Source organism: Hylobates moloch, unplaced genomic scaffold (genome assembly GCF_009828535.3).
Source record: "Hylobates moloch isolate HMO894 unplaced genomic scaffold, HMol_V3 SCAFFOLD_8, whole genome shotgun sequence".
NCBI lineage: Eukaryota > Metazoa > Chordata > Mammalia > Primates > Hylobatidae > Hylobates > Hylobates moloch.
This window is the reverse complement of record NW_026652283.1, coordinates 8,767,493-8,782,835: the sequence shown is the minus strand read 5'-3', so window position 1 is coordinate 8,782,835 and position 15,343 is coordinate 8,767,493. Positions and strand designations below refer to the sequence as shown.

The window sequence follows — 15,343 nt, the reverse complement described above, 5'->3', positions numbered from 1 at the left end:
TTGTTTCTGCTGAGTCCCCGTGGCCTCACCTAGAGCTTGGTATGCAGCAGGAACCCCATGACCATCTCCTGGATGAAGCTACAACTGACCAACTGAGTGAACAGAGGATGCTGTCACTTATGACCAATTACAACTCTTCTTTTGTCAGTGCCTCAGTCTGCCCTTTCCAGTAATGCAGGAAGAGTCCATCAGCACCGGGCGTCGATGGGGAAGCCAGCCCTGCATCCCATGGCCTGAAACTGGGCTAGCTCTACTAGTCTATGCTCCTCAGAAAACACAAAACCATCTGACAGGCACACGCTACCTATGGGAACATCACATAAAAAGAAAACGTTTTTGTTCACCTTGAAATTCCTTTCTAACAGAGCAGAACACAACTGCCTTGGGCTATCAGAAGAGTAATTATTACAGGCTTGGCTTCCTGGTCACTAAAGAGCAAGCAGGTCTATCTTAAAGGCTTGGATTCAATCTTATGTCACATGCTGGACAAAGCCAGCAGGAGCTCAGTGAGAGGCTGGGTGTGTGAAGAAATGAAGAGCAAAAATTTTCTATTCAGAACTCAGGTCCTCTGAGGCTCACATTATCTCCTGAAACGCAAGGGCATGGGAAGCCCTGGAAGCTGACCTACAGGATCCATGGCTCTTGCCCCGACCTGAAGAAGCACTTTGTTCCTCTAATATTCACCACCTCCATCTCCACTCAAGTTCCCTGCCTTGTCCCCACGGGCTCTAAGGGAGAAGAGAGGGAGCAGAAACACGACCTTGGAGGTGGGCAGGAAGGGTTCATGGAGCACAAACTGTTTATGACCCCCTCTCAACAGCGAGGCATAAAGCAGCACGGTGGTCTCTGCCCTGGGTAGGGGCAGAAGTCGAGGTCCGCAGGGGCAGCCTGGAATTACGCTACCAGACTGCAACGAGGCAGCATCTGCTCATTCATGTCAACTCGATTTGATTGAGCACACCCCTATGCCAAACACTGGGTCAGCTCTGGGAACATAAAACTATAAAGATGTGGTTCCTGCCCTGAAGCAGCTCGAGCCCAGCCAGGGAGAGGAGGCAACAACAGAAGCACAAGCAGGTGCGTGAGCAAAACAGAGTGGCTGACAACCGAGGCCACCAAGACGACACCCGAGCCAGGCCTTAAAGGACAGGAAGACATCTGCCAAGGGAGGAGGGCAGGGTGTTTGGCCACAGCACGTTGCATGAGCAAATCCTCAGACAGGACAGAGGAAGGCCTGGTGCACTGGAGGAAGCTCAGGGCAGCGGGGAAGCTGGTGTCTGGTGGATGGCGGCTGGAGGTAGCGTCAGAAGGCGCCCTGCAGACAGACCATGAAGGCCAGGGATGAACCTTCAGGAACATATACGGAGGGTCTCTGGTCTTGCAGTTACCCTCCGACAGATGTGGTGGCCAGGATGTCACAGGACACATGGGACTCATCATCAGGTGCAGCCCCCCCACCCCATCCACATCACCATTTTGTTTTCCTTGTAGGCAAACATGCTGATTTCACATAGGTGCCATTTGTTTTCATGTCTATTAAAACTGTCCCCTCCATGTCTTCTTCCCTCTTATGTCCACAGCATCTGGACAGTGCCACACTCAGAGCAGACACTCAGGGATGGTGGTGAGGTTCCCATGTCAATGGGAACGGGGCTGTCACCAGGGATCCTGTGGGCCCGAAATGGCCTGGGTGGCCTGCTCAGGGCTAAGTCACCCAGCAGCTCATGGCTCATCAAGTGGAAACCTCGAGTCTGGACCAACAGAGGCCTTATGGGAGAAGGAAAGCTCAGGCTAAGGACGCCTTGACGGTTGGCACCTCACAGGTTACCCAGTGCAGTCAGCTGCCTCAGAGCCTGAGATCTAGAGCCAGGCTGGTGAGTTCTAGCCCAGCTCTCCACTGTTGAGGCCTGTGGCCTCAGCCAAGGGGTCTCCCCTTGTGGGGCTGCAGCCACCTTGTGTATGAGGCGCAAACACAAATGTTCCTGCCCTGCCTGAGCTGCCGTGAGGACAGATGAGAGGACACAGGCCAGGCTGGTGACTGTCCTCACTGCCACTGGCACTCATGGACCCTAGGAAGGACCCGGCTTAGAGCAGAGGGCAGAGGCCACCACGCCTCTCGCCAGGTGCTTCCTGGCATCTGTGGCATGAGGGAAAGAGCTGTCTTCAAGGGTGTCCCCTGGCCTGGGGCAGGGTAGCGCCGCCGCCTCTGTCTCACCCGCTCGCCGCCTTTTTCTCTTCGTCACTCTCGTATTCGGCAAGGACCAGCTCCTCCTCCCCAGACTCCAGCTGCTCCGGCCGCTCAGCCCCCGGGCCTGTCTCTAGCATCTCCCTGCTGAGACGGAGGAGATTCTCCGTTTCTTCTTCTTCCCGCCTCTGGACAGGAGTAGTGGAGGTGGGGAGGGAGGAAGAAGTCTCAGCACCAGTACCCACCTCCCCATGTGCCAGAGACAAAGCACACCACGCCCATTCACATGGGCCTGGCTGCCTGGCTGGAGAGAGGTCTACTCCTAGGATCCACACCTCAACCACTTACAGCCCAGCTTCTGTATGGAAGCACATAGCCAGTGAGGGTCATGGAGGGCAGACCAAAGCCCTGGCCACGCACCCATGAGCCTCCAAGCAGAGCGACCCTGCCTGGACATAATCCTGCCCCCCAAGAAATGAGGCTCACCAGGCGCTTGGCTGCATACTTGAGCTGTACCCTGTGCTGCAGCTGCTGCAGGCGTTCTTCTCGCTGCTTCCTCCTGGCCTGCTCCGCCTACAGGAGGCAGACATAAAAGAAAATCACCAGGAAGCCCAAAACCAGGCCCCTCCTAAGGAGTCTGGGCCGCTCAGCCCGGCGCCTCCTCGCTGGGGGCATCTCTCCTTCCCCAGCCAGCACTCAAGGGCTGCCACATCCCCTCCCGGGACCTCATCCCTGCAGGTCCCAGCCTCGCTGCTCACTGCGGAAGGCAGCGCACTCATCCCAAAGCCACATGCTCTTCATCAGATCCATTTGCAGCCACTGAACCATGTTGCCAACGGCAATGATCAGGTCCTTTCCCAGGTGAGTAATAAATGGGCACCAACCGTTCCTTGTGTGGAGAAGGCCTGCTGACCTCCAGCTCAAAAAAGACAGCACAGCGGCAGCACCATCGACCCAAGGAGCTGATGGAAGAGCTGAGAGGCACAGCAACGGCAGAGGAACACGCACTACCTGAGTCTCGGAATCGCCCCACCACAATCGCTGAAGCCCTGTTTCCTCCATCACTCCCACTTCTGGATACCCCAGGTCTCACCTTTAGTCGGTCCACCAGGTCCCTCTCTTCTTTCTTCTGCACAAACTGAGTAACCCAGGCCGGTTCTCCAGCAGGCCTTGGGGTGCCTGCAGCCCCTTCGCAGGAAGAAGACAGACACAGGGATTCATCTTTCTCATCATGTAAGGGACCAGTTCCAGTTTCAAGGAGTCTTGCCTCTTCTTCATGCTTCTTCTGTTCAAAGTCACGGAGCCAGGAGAGGGCCCCACAAATAAGACTTAAGGACTTCCCCTGCAGGAACAAAAATGATCTTTAGAAACAGAAAACAACAAAGCCTCCCAAATGACCCTTCCCCATTTTAATAAAAGCTTGAAAGAAGGTCTGGCTGTACATATGAGAGGATGCTCTAAGACCAGCCTAGGAAAGGAAAGAAAGGAAATTAGCACTAGAATAGCCAGGAAAAACAGAAAAAAGAAGAAATGAAAACTGGGCCCAAGAAGCAGGAAAAAGCTTCTTTAATTATCCAGCTCACTGTTCTGAAGACAAATTTAAAGCAGTTTATCAGATGATATGTAAATATCTCACATAATTAGAAGAAGGTGAGACATTAGACAAGAAGTCCCCTAAAAGAATTAAGGCCCCAAAATGCTGAGCAAGAAATCCCAAGTACTTGCCAATGGGGAGCCAGAGTGACCGCTCGGCCTTCGTGCAGCTCATGTGTGGATATAGGATGATCGGTCACGAGTGCCAGTGTTTACGTTTTGTTTTGTTTTGTTTTGTTTTTAAAGCAAACTAATCGCTCTGGAGAGCACCACTCTTTTTGTCTGTTTTTGAGGAGGTCTTGCTATGCTGCTCAGGCTGGTATGGAACTCTTGGTCTCACACAATTCTCTGGCCTCAGCCTCCCAAGTGGCTGGGACCATAGGTGTGCGCCTTCGCACACAGACTGGAGAACACTATACTCTTGACTTAAGACCAGAATTTTCCGTGAGCCTGATGGAATAGTATTCCCCCAAATTCCTATGTTGAAATCCTAACCCCCAGTGTCTCAGGATGTGGCCTTATCTGGAAATAGGACCATCGCAAATATAATTAGTTAAGATGAGACTACTAGGACAGGCCCCAGCCTAAAGGGCTAATATCCTTATTGGAAAGGGGACACGTGGATGCAGACATGCACAGAAGGCAGGCGATGTGATGATACCCAAGGAGAAGACGCCACCTATAAGCCAAGCAAGGGGCCTGAAGAGACCTTTCCCTCGCGACCCTCAGAAGGGACCAAGCATGCTGACACCTTGAGCTCAGACTCCAGCCTCCAGCGCTGTGGGATGTCAGTTTCTGTTGTTTAAGCCCCAGTTTGTGAAGCTTTCCTCTGGCAGCCCCAGGGAACCAATACAGTTCTTCCAGAGATGACCCTTCAGGGAGCGCCACAAGGAGGTGGCCCTGGTGTCCACAGGGGGACTCAGCTCAGGGGAGTCTGTGGAGGAGCCCGTGCCTTCTGCTCCAGGCAGTCAGCTCTTTGAGCCTGCTGAACCCAGAGGGGATCTCAGAGTATCCAGGGCGGGGTGAAATACCTCATATGACTAGGGTTGGGGCAGCAGCACGGCACAGGAGTCAGAGCCTCAAACTCCACAGCCAGGCACCAGGGTTCCAGCTGCCTCCCCCACCTGCAGCTCTGTGGCTTAGGCTGGCCTCACTATGCTTGTTCCCACGAGTGCAGAAATGGGAATGACAACAGCAGCGCCTTCCTCGTAGAGCTGATACAAGCAGGACAGTAACACACACAAAAGGCCAAATCCTCTGGATTAGAGGATTACCTGGCAAATAACAAGTGAGTGGTTGGAGTTAGCTAACTTTTTGCTATCATTAAGTAATAATAAAATTATTAATAGCATTATTCTGGGATATGGGATCTATTAATTTTCATCAAAATCTTGAAAGGCCCTGGGACAGGATAGAATGACACTGCTGACAAATGGATGGATCCCATATTTTTAGGAAAGCCCCATATGTACCATTTCCCTCAGCTTTTGATAGAAAGTAAATGGCAAAGAGTTCCAGGCAGCATTTCCCAGCAGCACCTGGAGGGTGGCTCTTCTGTGCTGCCTGTGACATTGGAAGCAGTCAGCTTCAGCTGTCACTGGGCTGGGAGACACAATGGTTAGAAAGCCAGTGCCCTCTATTTGAAAGTGAGCTGAGGAAGTTCCTAAGGGTATGGTCAAAGTTATCTTTCAAAAACAACCATGGTACACTCCGGCACAACAACAAAAGAATAACTGAGGCCCACTGTTTTCTACATCCTGTAATAAGACCACAAAACTTTTAGACTGGAAAATGTTAAAAGGATGTATACCCAAAGGCTCACCTTCCTGAGGTATCATCAACAGTTAAATGATTTATGCCAAGATAAGCAAATTCATTCACTCTGAACACCTGCTGGTTGTAGCAAGCATGGGGCTCAGAGCTGAGGACACAAAGGTGCAGAGCCCCTAGAAAATGCTCACAGGTTCACATGTAACATACAATTCAAGGGCATCATAGATCCCTGCAAAGCATGCACTCCAGGTTCGAGGACTCCTGGAACTACAGTGTTACACAAGGCACAGCACACACCAAGTTGTAACGGTGACTCAACTTGACAGACCTGTATAAGGCTTAAAAGGTGACTATCAAGGATAAACAGCATCTCAGGCAGCTAAGGTGGGGCACCTGTGCATCCAAGGTGGGGAAGGGCATGGTAGGCACAACAGGTAACACAAACCCCACTCGGGGTGTCCCACAGCATGGCTGCTCCTATGGGCCGCAGGACACCCAGGACAGGAGAAAACACTCTATTCAGGAGATGATTTAGAAGACAGAAGAATGTCAAAGGTAATAAAGCCACAGGGTACATTCACAGAGAGTGCACACAAGAAGATGAGGCTATAGAACCAGAAACATCGACAATTAAAGGCTGAGCAGAGGAAGAAGACACGGAAGCCTGGAGTGCAGAAGACTGAGATGGAAAGACCTGAGAGGGAGAAGATGGGTTGTCAGGCTAAACAAGGTGAAAGGGGTCAGATGCAGCGGCTCATGCCTGTAATCTCAGCACTATGGGAGGCCAAGGCGGGAGGATTGATTGAGCCCAGGGGTTTAAGACCACCGGGCTGAGCAGCATAGTGAGATCTCATTTCTACAAACTAAAAAATTAGCTAGGTGTGATGGTACACACCTGTAGTCCCAGCTGCTCAGGAGGCTGAGGTGGGAGGATCACTTGACGCCAGAAGGTCGAGGCTGCAGTGAACCATGATCTTAACACTGCACTCTGCCCTGGGCAACAGAGCGACACCCTGTCTCTAAAATTAAACAAGGCAGAATGAACATGCACTCATCTGTGTTTCAAAGAACACTAAAATTAACCAAAGTAATATGGAGGCTTACACCCACAAAAACAAAGAAAGTGGAAGGAGTAATACGTTTTAGGAGCGAGGGAAAGAAGACGGAGACATGGAAGTGATTCGGCAGAGACACTCAAGCCCAACTGTCCCCAGAGATCTCCCCCACTCACTCTCAGAAAGACTCAGTAAGTGGTAGGTACACGGCAGCCCACTGAAAACAAAGGGACGGGTTGAAATTCTTTTCAAGAACAATTAGATCCCCAGGTTGCAATCCCTGCTCCTGCTCCTTGCAGAAGACAGGAAGTGGGCTCTCAGTGGAAGCTGAGCTAGGAGAGCCCTGGAGGCAACCGGCAGATTGAGGAGGCAAGAGGGAGGGGGAGGAGGGCCAGGCTGAAAGCAGGCACTGAGGAGGACTCTCCACCTGGAGCCCCATTCCCCAGACCACCTCCAGGAAGACCGGCTATTGGTCTTCAGCCCCTGTACCTGCTGGGCCAGAGCTTAGAGGCACCTGCTCTGGAGAGACCGAAGACTCTAGGGAAAATCCCACAGATGTGCTAGGAACTGGAGGCCCCCAACAAAGGAGCCCAGCCTGGCAGCCACAGCCAGCCTGCCCTGCAGACTCAGCCTTTCTGTGCCCTGTTCTTCAGCATACACAGGCAGCCCAGGACCGCCAGACGTTTGACGAAAGCCTCCAAACGGACATATACCCTGAAGTGGTGTGGGTGCGGCCGTCTGTCCCCACCAACACTCATGCTGAAATCTGTCAAGTCAGTCTGAGGAGCAACTAATTCAAACGACAGGGAAAGGATGGAGGATTCCAGGAGGGTTCCAAGGTAAAAATGGAATTGGTCACTGCTGTGAACTGAATTGTATCCCCACCAAAATGCATGTTAAAGAAATGTTTTTAAAGAACAAAAACAAAACAAAAGACGCTGTGTATGGTGGTGTGCACCCGTAATCTAGGATCTTGCCAGCCACCAGGTACTTGGGAGGCTGAGAGGGGGGACTGCTTGAGTTCGAGACCAGCCTGGGCCACATAGACTCCCCATCTTAACAAACATATGTTGAAATCCTAACCCCGCCATGTGACTGCACTACAGATCTGGCCTTCAAGGGTAAAGGAGGTCATAAGGGAGCAGCCCTTGTCCTCATAAAAGAGAAAGAGACACCAAAGATTTTTCTCTTCCTCTTTTTTTCTTGCTCCACAGCAAGAAGGCAGCCATCTGCAAGCCAGGAAGAGACCCCTCCCCAGAACCAGAACGCTGCCAGAACCTGGATCTTCAACTTTCCAGCATCCAGAATGGTGAAAAAATAAATTCCTGTTAAGTCATCCAGTCTATGGTATTTTACTATGGCAGTCCCGGCCGACTAAGACAGGAGTTATCTGTATGGAAAATCATATTGAGAGGCCACTGGATGATGTGGGAGGAACTGGCATATGTATATTAAAAACTAAACTAACTTTAAAAAGGCAATTATTAACTCTAGAAAAACAGAATATTAAGACATATTGTTCAAGACAAAATTATGTTCAAAACATAATCATAACACACTGGTTCACTCAGCAGAGACTAAGACTTAGAATTATATTTGAAGGATGGGGAAAGGGAGGGAAAAGAGTTGGTAAGAAAGCCGTCTTATCTACCATTATAGGTAGGCACCAATGACTTTAGCCTAATTTTTCTCAGACCACGGAGCTATGTTTAAGACTTTAGGCAGGGCGCGATGGCTCCCGCCTGTAATCCCAGCACTTTGGGAGGCCGAGGGGGGCGGATCACGAGGTCAGGAGATTGAGATCATCCTAGCTAACACGGTGAAACCCCGTCTCTATTAAAACTACAAAAAATTAGCCGGGCTTGGTGGCAGGCGCTTGTAGTCCCAGCTACTCGGGAGGCTGAGGCAGGAGAATGGCGTGAACCCGGGAGGCGGAGTTTGCAGCGAGCCAAGATCGCCCCACTGCACTCCAGCCTGGGCGACAGCGCGAGATTCCGTCTCAAAAAAAAAAAAAAAAAAAAAGACTTTAATAGAGGAAGTGACTATTACCCAGAAAGATAAACTGAGACTACTCTGTCCAACTTCAAACTATGAAAATCTCTGGACAGGCAAACAGAAAAAGCTAGCACAGCTGCCGTTGTCTTTATCAGTATCTCTCACTATTCATACTCACAGTGCCAGTTGGACTCTCAAATATCCCAATCTTGCCAGCCTCCAAAACCCGGTACAGCTCTGCCATGAAGTCTTCCTGGATGGCATAGGGCGTGAAGGGAAAAGGAAAATGGATGGCACCAACCTTCTGTGTTTCATTAGCCATGGACCTAGGAAAAATAAATACAACATTAGGTAGCTCTCTCATGGTCCAGGAAGAAGTGGCTTGAAATCTAGAGCAGTATCTAAGAGCAGTCTCCACATTTGTTACCAAATTTCTCCTTGAGTTGTACATTTTTCTGGGAAGCAGAGACCATGTTGTCTCCATTCTTCGCAGGTCCACATGAGGCCATACCAGAATCACGCAATCCATCTAGCGACATTTAACGGCTCTAGCAGAATGCAGACCAGGAAAGCCCCTAAACCAAATATCCCCTGCCATTTCACCGTGGCTCGGATACCTTTCTAATGCCTCTACAAAAGGCTTAGAGCTCTCTTCTCAAAGACGAGCATCCCTAGGATCAAGGGTGTCGCTTATAATTACTTTTGCAGCTTTCTTCTCCCATGTCTCTGCAATGCACATTCACAAGCGAAAGCTACTTCACTTTATCCCATTGTGAAGTCCTGGAAAATCATGACGCACAGGCAGAGGACCATAAGCACAGCTTGTTTGGATAGCGCAAGTTAACATACACGTCTATATATATATATATATATATATATTTTTTTTTTTTTTTTTTTTTTTTTTGAGACAGAGTCTCGCTCTGTCGCCCAGGCTAGAGTGCAGTGGCATGATCTCAGCTCACTGAAAGCTCCGCCTCCTGGGTTCACGCCATTCTCCTGCCTCAGCCACCCAAGTAGCTGGGACTGCAGGCACCCGCCACCACGCCCGGCTAATTTTTTTGTATTTTTGTATTTTTTTTTTTGTAGAGATGGGGTTTCACCGTGTTAGCCAGGATGGTCTCGATCTCCTGACCTCGTGATCCGCCCACCTCAGCCTCCCAAAGTGCTGGGATTACAGGCGTGAGCCACCGCACCTGGCCTACACGTCCTTATCTTACAAGTATCTTTAGTTTGCTTCTTAGTTCATCCTGGCCTCCATTTCCAGCACCAACCAGAACCGCCTCCTACTAATTTTTCTGGCCTCAAGACCTACGAGCTTTCTGTTTGGCTCCAGACAGGAGAGCTCTCTTCACAGCCACAGAGCTCTGGCTGGAACAGCTTCCCAGTACTGAGACCAGGCGTTTCTCTTTCCTTGCTAGGCTAAGGTCTAAGAAAAACTCTGCTCCACATTGACGTCATCTTTTTTTTTTCTCCTCTTCTGAACCTAATTATCTCTGAGATAGCGTTTACCTCTCCTTTCTTCCTTGAATCACTATCTGGAGGCCTGACTCTTCCATCCTGGTTCCCATACCTCTCTCTTTGGAATTCACTTCTCCAAGCTATTTGCTACATCTGTCTCTTCTAAGCACAAATGTTAGTAAGTCCCAAACCCATTTTATTAATATTAGTAGATGGAGAGCCCATCTTTATAACTTTGGCCTCAATAAGACTAGTGATAGTGTCACTCTATCTACAAGGGGAAAGGTAGTTGCCACGATGCTCTTCGGTTTAAGGACAATTAAAATGACTACAGATTGGTGGCAGTTTATGGATCTGCACAAGAAGAGAGAACTCACAGAACTAGCGTTATTTTACCCTCTGTCTTTACAGAGGTGTATTTGGCTGTTTTGTTAGACATTCTGGGGACAAGAAAAAATGAAAAAAGAAAAACATGACTACAGAGGTAGAGGAATTATTACAAGAAGGGTAATTAAAAAACATGATGACAATTCAATCCTGGGAGAGGGGTATGTGCCGAAAAAGCTTTAACACATGAAGGAAAGGGGAAGTAAAGGTACCTAACAAATTTTGAGTACCTGCTATGTGTTAAACACTCTACAGGGTCTTTTGCTTTTATTATCTCACTTAATCTGTACAACACTATAAGGATATAGCTACTGGATACTGATGCTTACAGAAATAATTGCTCAAAGTCACAGCTAAAAAGTGGAAAATCAGGGATTCGAATCCAGGTCCAAGTGACTTGTGCTTTAGTGAAGCTCATCCGGCTGCAAGAGATATCCAGCATAAGTAAAGGGAGGTTCACTGAAGGGAGGTTCACAAACAGAGTAAGAATTGAAACTATCTGGAAAAGCCAAAAACAGAAGCAGACTAGAGACGCAAGGTAGCTCGAACTTGAAGACAGCTCCAGGAATGTCACCAGCAAACACACACCCACAGGGTTCACTCTCCTGCTCAGCCAGGCGCCGGACACAGCCACAATCTCACTCCCTCAGCGCACTCGGTTTCTGTTTACCCCAAACTTTCGCTTGCCCGTAGCCTCGTCAGCCCCTGGACCTTTCAGCTTCAGCTCCCACTGCCAAGTAAAAAGTCTTCATGTCTCCTCGTTCTGAATCCCAAGAGAAAAAGCTGACCAGCAGCTCCTCTCAAGACAGAGCACTGGTCAGCCTGAGACTGGTCAGGCTCCCAGCCTCATCTACTCAGCTCAGGCCTTGCCCTTGCTGCTCCCCTTGGCCTGGAGGAGTGGGAGTCCTCAATATCCAGGCCTCGGCTCACCTCCTCAGAGAAGCCTCTCCGGCTGTCTGGCCACTGGACAGTGGTCAAACACCACCGCCACTCCTCACCCCCTAGCTTGCTCTAAGTCACTTTTTAAAAATCACATTACTCTGTATTTAATTTCTTCATAGCTCTTAGCACCACCTGAACCTATTTATTCTTCCTCACTGGAATATAAGTTCCATAAATAGAGGAACCTTGTCTATCTTGCTCTTCTCTGGCTCCAGGACTCAGAACTAGGTGCTTCAACACCTCATAGGCATTCAGCAAAAATCTGATGAACCAATGAGTAGCCAGCCAGACATGGGGGCTGTAAGTAAAGGTTTCTCTTCCGAGGCTGGGTAATGGAGGTCCCATGACTTGAATACCTATCTAGTTAAATGGCCAGTTCTTTAATGGTTTCAAACCATTTTCACATAACCCCACGACAACCCTGTGTGGTATTTTTATAAGCTCTATTTTACAGAGAAAGAAACTGAGACTCAGTAAACTTAAGTGACTTGCCCAAGGTCACTCAGCAAGTGCTTGAACTCAGGATTTGAACCACATCTGCCAGACCCCTAAGCCACCTGAAACTTTCTATCTCCTCACTTTTCCTTCCACCGGGGTAAGTGGGATAAAAAAGACAGACTTGGTTCCAAACTCTAGAATGACAACACTAAACAATACAGAAGAAACGTTAAGTATTATTTCACTTCCCCGTCAGTGGTAATTATGGATCTCATTATTCCAGAAGCAGCACAGGCTAAATCATAGAAGTTTAGATAAATCTGAGCATAACGGATTCACTAAGCCCTATTAAAAACATTTGCAGTGACTTGTTCAGCCCTCTTCAGGTTGGCTGTGTGGAGAACAACAGTGCCAAGGCACACACCAGGACAGCAAATCTCATGCTCATTAAACGAGGTTAGAGTTATGAAAGCACTTCAGGAACATATTAGTTCTTAAAGTGTCCATTTTCTTCAGTCCCCAATTGTACTCCGTAATGAGTGACAAGACTATTGCTGTGGGCTCAGCTGTGTCCTCCCCACATTGATCTTGGACATCCCAAGCCTCTGGGACTGTGAGAAAACACATTTCTGTGTCAAAGCCACCCAGTTTATGGTATTTTGTTATGGCAGCCGGGGCTGACCAAGACAACTATGTGGCAGGTACTATCTACCGTATGGCCCTAAAATGTTTTAACTTCACACACCTGGAAAGCACCACAGCCCCAAGAGAAAAGCTTTTCCGCACTGCTGTTAAGCCAGGGCCACACACTGCAGTGCTGCGGTGCTCCACCAGCTGGAGGACGGCCTGACCCATAATACCCGCATTCCCACCTTGCTCTGGCCCTGTGTCCCCTCCCATGTGCATCCTGAGCTCACACCCTGTGTGGAACCCAACCAGCTGCTTATTAGCATTTAAGTCCACTTTTATGACACTTCCGTCAACAATCTGGTCAACTGCACTCATCCCTGGCCTCTGTACTGTACCCTGCTCCGCCTCGATTCCTGCCCTAGGGGAAGCTAGACTCATGCAGCTAACTTTATCGGCTCTGGGCTCAGACTGCCAAGTTTAGGATCCCAGCTGTATCCTTGCTAAAGTAAGTATCTCTGGGGCTCAGTTTCTGCATCTGTAAGAGACAGGTGGGTTACAGTGCTCACTCACTGTTGCGGTGTCTTATCTACGTAAGATAATCCATGAAAAGCTCAATACAGCTGGGCCAAATGTAAGACCCAGACACGTGGCTGCTGTTAATGCCCACTCCTGCGCACCGCCCAGTTCCACTGCAGGAACAACCTTCATAGGCCTTCCCCGTCCCCGCACAGGGGTTCCCGCCTGTCAATCACGCTGGCCCCGCCCTCCACTTCCGGAATGTTTTCCCGCTCCGGACTGTCCACCCACCTTTGGATACAGGGGTCCCGCGCCAGAACAGACGCCCAGTTTGCGATTTCACCAGAGTCTGCCCTTCCTCGTCCCACTGCTCCTCGTCTTTAGCTCTGCTGCCACGCAGCACTGCGCTCACCTTCTTCGCCGGCAGAATTGCTACGCTGAAAGCCAGGCCCCGGGAATCAGAGTAAACGCCGCTGAATTTGAAACTGGCGGCTCCCCTCAGTGAAAGGCTGCCGGAGAACCACCCCCGCCGCTGCGCATGCGCACTGTGGGAAGCGCGCGAACATGAAGCAGTCGGAATGTAGAGGGGCGTGGTTTGAGCGCTCGGGAACTTGTATCTCAACCCCAGGGTTGGGTGCCTCCTCCCGCTACTCTCCACCAGCTACGGGGTGTGAGCTTAATCGCCGCCGATTAGCGCCAGGTGTAGGAAGCGCCGGATGGTTGCCTGACCAGATGAAACATCAGCCGATGTTGTAACGCCCAGGGACGGGCGCTGTCCCTGAGACGGGAAACCTGTCTTCTGACCCTGGCTCTAGTCGGCCTCTGGAGGTCTGCAGCTCGGTTATTTTACCTCTGAAACGGACGACACCTGCCCCGCGCACCCCAGCGGCTCCTCCACGCGGAGAGATGGTGTCAGTGAAAGGCCGTTCAGATGATGAGGTTCTCAATTGTTTCTGGCCCCTGCCGGGCACGACCTTGCAGAGCCCAAAAGATGAAACCCCAGCCGTGCCAGGAGCTCACCTGCTAATCAGGAGGACAACGCATCACCTCGCCTCCCTGGACTTTGCTTCTCCTTTATTCAGTGAGGGATTGGACTAGCTGGTCCTTAAGAACTTTTCAGAAAGTCTGGTTCTGGGAGATGACCAATGGGATCATCTTATGCTACGAGCTTTCCTGGAATGACAGGTAATTGGTGCGCCTTCCCAGCAGGGTCAGGGGGAGTTGCTGGGACTTGAAGGAAAGGCTTTTGGAGAGAGAGGAGCCAGTGTTACAAGCTGTCCAAAAGCTTGGAGGTGGGAACTTACAAAAGGTGATTCCAGGGTCAGTTTTTTTGTCACCTGCTTCCGACTTGGGCAGTTTGGAGAGGGCGACGAAGTAATACCCTTCAGGGTTTTAGAATGTGGCCCAGCAAAATCCTTAGCGGGTCTTTGAAGTCTTAGTGTTGTTTAGAATGAGCAGAGTATTTAAATAGCCATTTCTCCGAAGATGTACAAATGGCCCACAGGCCCATAAAAATGTTGCACTCCACCCTATAACATCTGTTTCTGCGTAAAAACAAAGTTTTAAAATAACTTGTGTGGTAAGTTGACACCTCTAGAATAGAAGGCACGCTAGGTTATTTACCCTATTGCTTCAAACCCCATCCCACACACGCACACTCCTAGAATACGAATCATCCATAAGAAGCACCATTTGAGGAATAGAAAGTGGTAAGTGTGTCTGGAATTGGTGGGTTCTTGGTCTCACTAACTCAAGACTGAAGCCGCAGACCCTCGCAGTTAGTTTTTTGTTTTTGAGACGGAGTCCCGCTCTGTCGCCCAGGCCAGAGTGCAGCGGCACAATCTCAGCTCACTGCAAGCTCCGCCTCCTGGGTTTACACCATGCTCCTGCCTCAGCCTCTCCGAGTAGCTGGGACTACAGGCGCCCACCACCACACCCGGCTAATTTTTTTGTGTTTTCAGTCGAGACGGGGTTTCACCATGGTCTCCATCTCTTGCCCTCCTGATCCGCCCGCCTCGGCCTCCCAAAGTGCTGGGATTACAAGCGTGAGCCACAGCGCCCGGCCAGTGTTACAGTTCTTAAAGGTCTGGAGTTTCTTCCTTTTGGTGGGTTCGTGGTTTCGCTGGCTCAGGAGTGAAGCTGTAGGCAGTGTCTGTTAACAGTTCTTAAGGCAGCACGTACTGCAGTTGTTCATTCCTCCCGGTGGGTTCACGATCATCACTGGCTTCAGGAGTGAAACTGCAGACCTTTGCAGTGAGTGTTGCAAACTCATAAAGGCAGTGTAAACCCAAAGAGCAACAGAACAAAGCTTCCACACTGTACTAAGCGGACCCCAGTAGATTGCCGCTGCTAGCTTGGGCAGCCTGCTTTT

At 50.0% G+C, this 15,343-nt stretch overlaps 1 protein-coding gene across 2 annotated transcripts in view; it reads right to left on the bottom strand.

Annotated features, from left to right (window-relative positions):
• DDX11 (DEAD/H-box helicase 11) overlaps positions 1-13,438 on the bottom strand; it is a 31,146-nt gene extending 17,708 nt beyond the window's left edge. For both annotated transcript variants that reach the window (XM_058442824.1, XM_032159579.2), the window contains exons 1-5: positions 13,385-13,438; positions 8,780-8,927; positions 3,279-3,527; positions 2,672-2,758; positions 2,216-2,373 (exon numbers count right to left, since the gene is read on the bottom strand). In XM_058442824.1, coding sequence (XP_058298807.1) covers positions 2,216-2,373; positions 2,672-2,758; positions 3,279-3,527; positions 8,780-8,923 — 638 coding nt within the window. In that variant the 5' untranslated portion in view covers positions 8,924-8,927; positions 13,385-13,438. The remainder of the gene's footprint in view (positions 1-2,215; positions 2,374-2,671; positions 2,759-3,278; positions 3,528-8,779; positions 8,928-13,384) is intronic.
• Between the last annotated feature and the right edge of the window lie 1,905 nt (positions 13,439-15,343).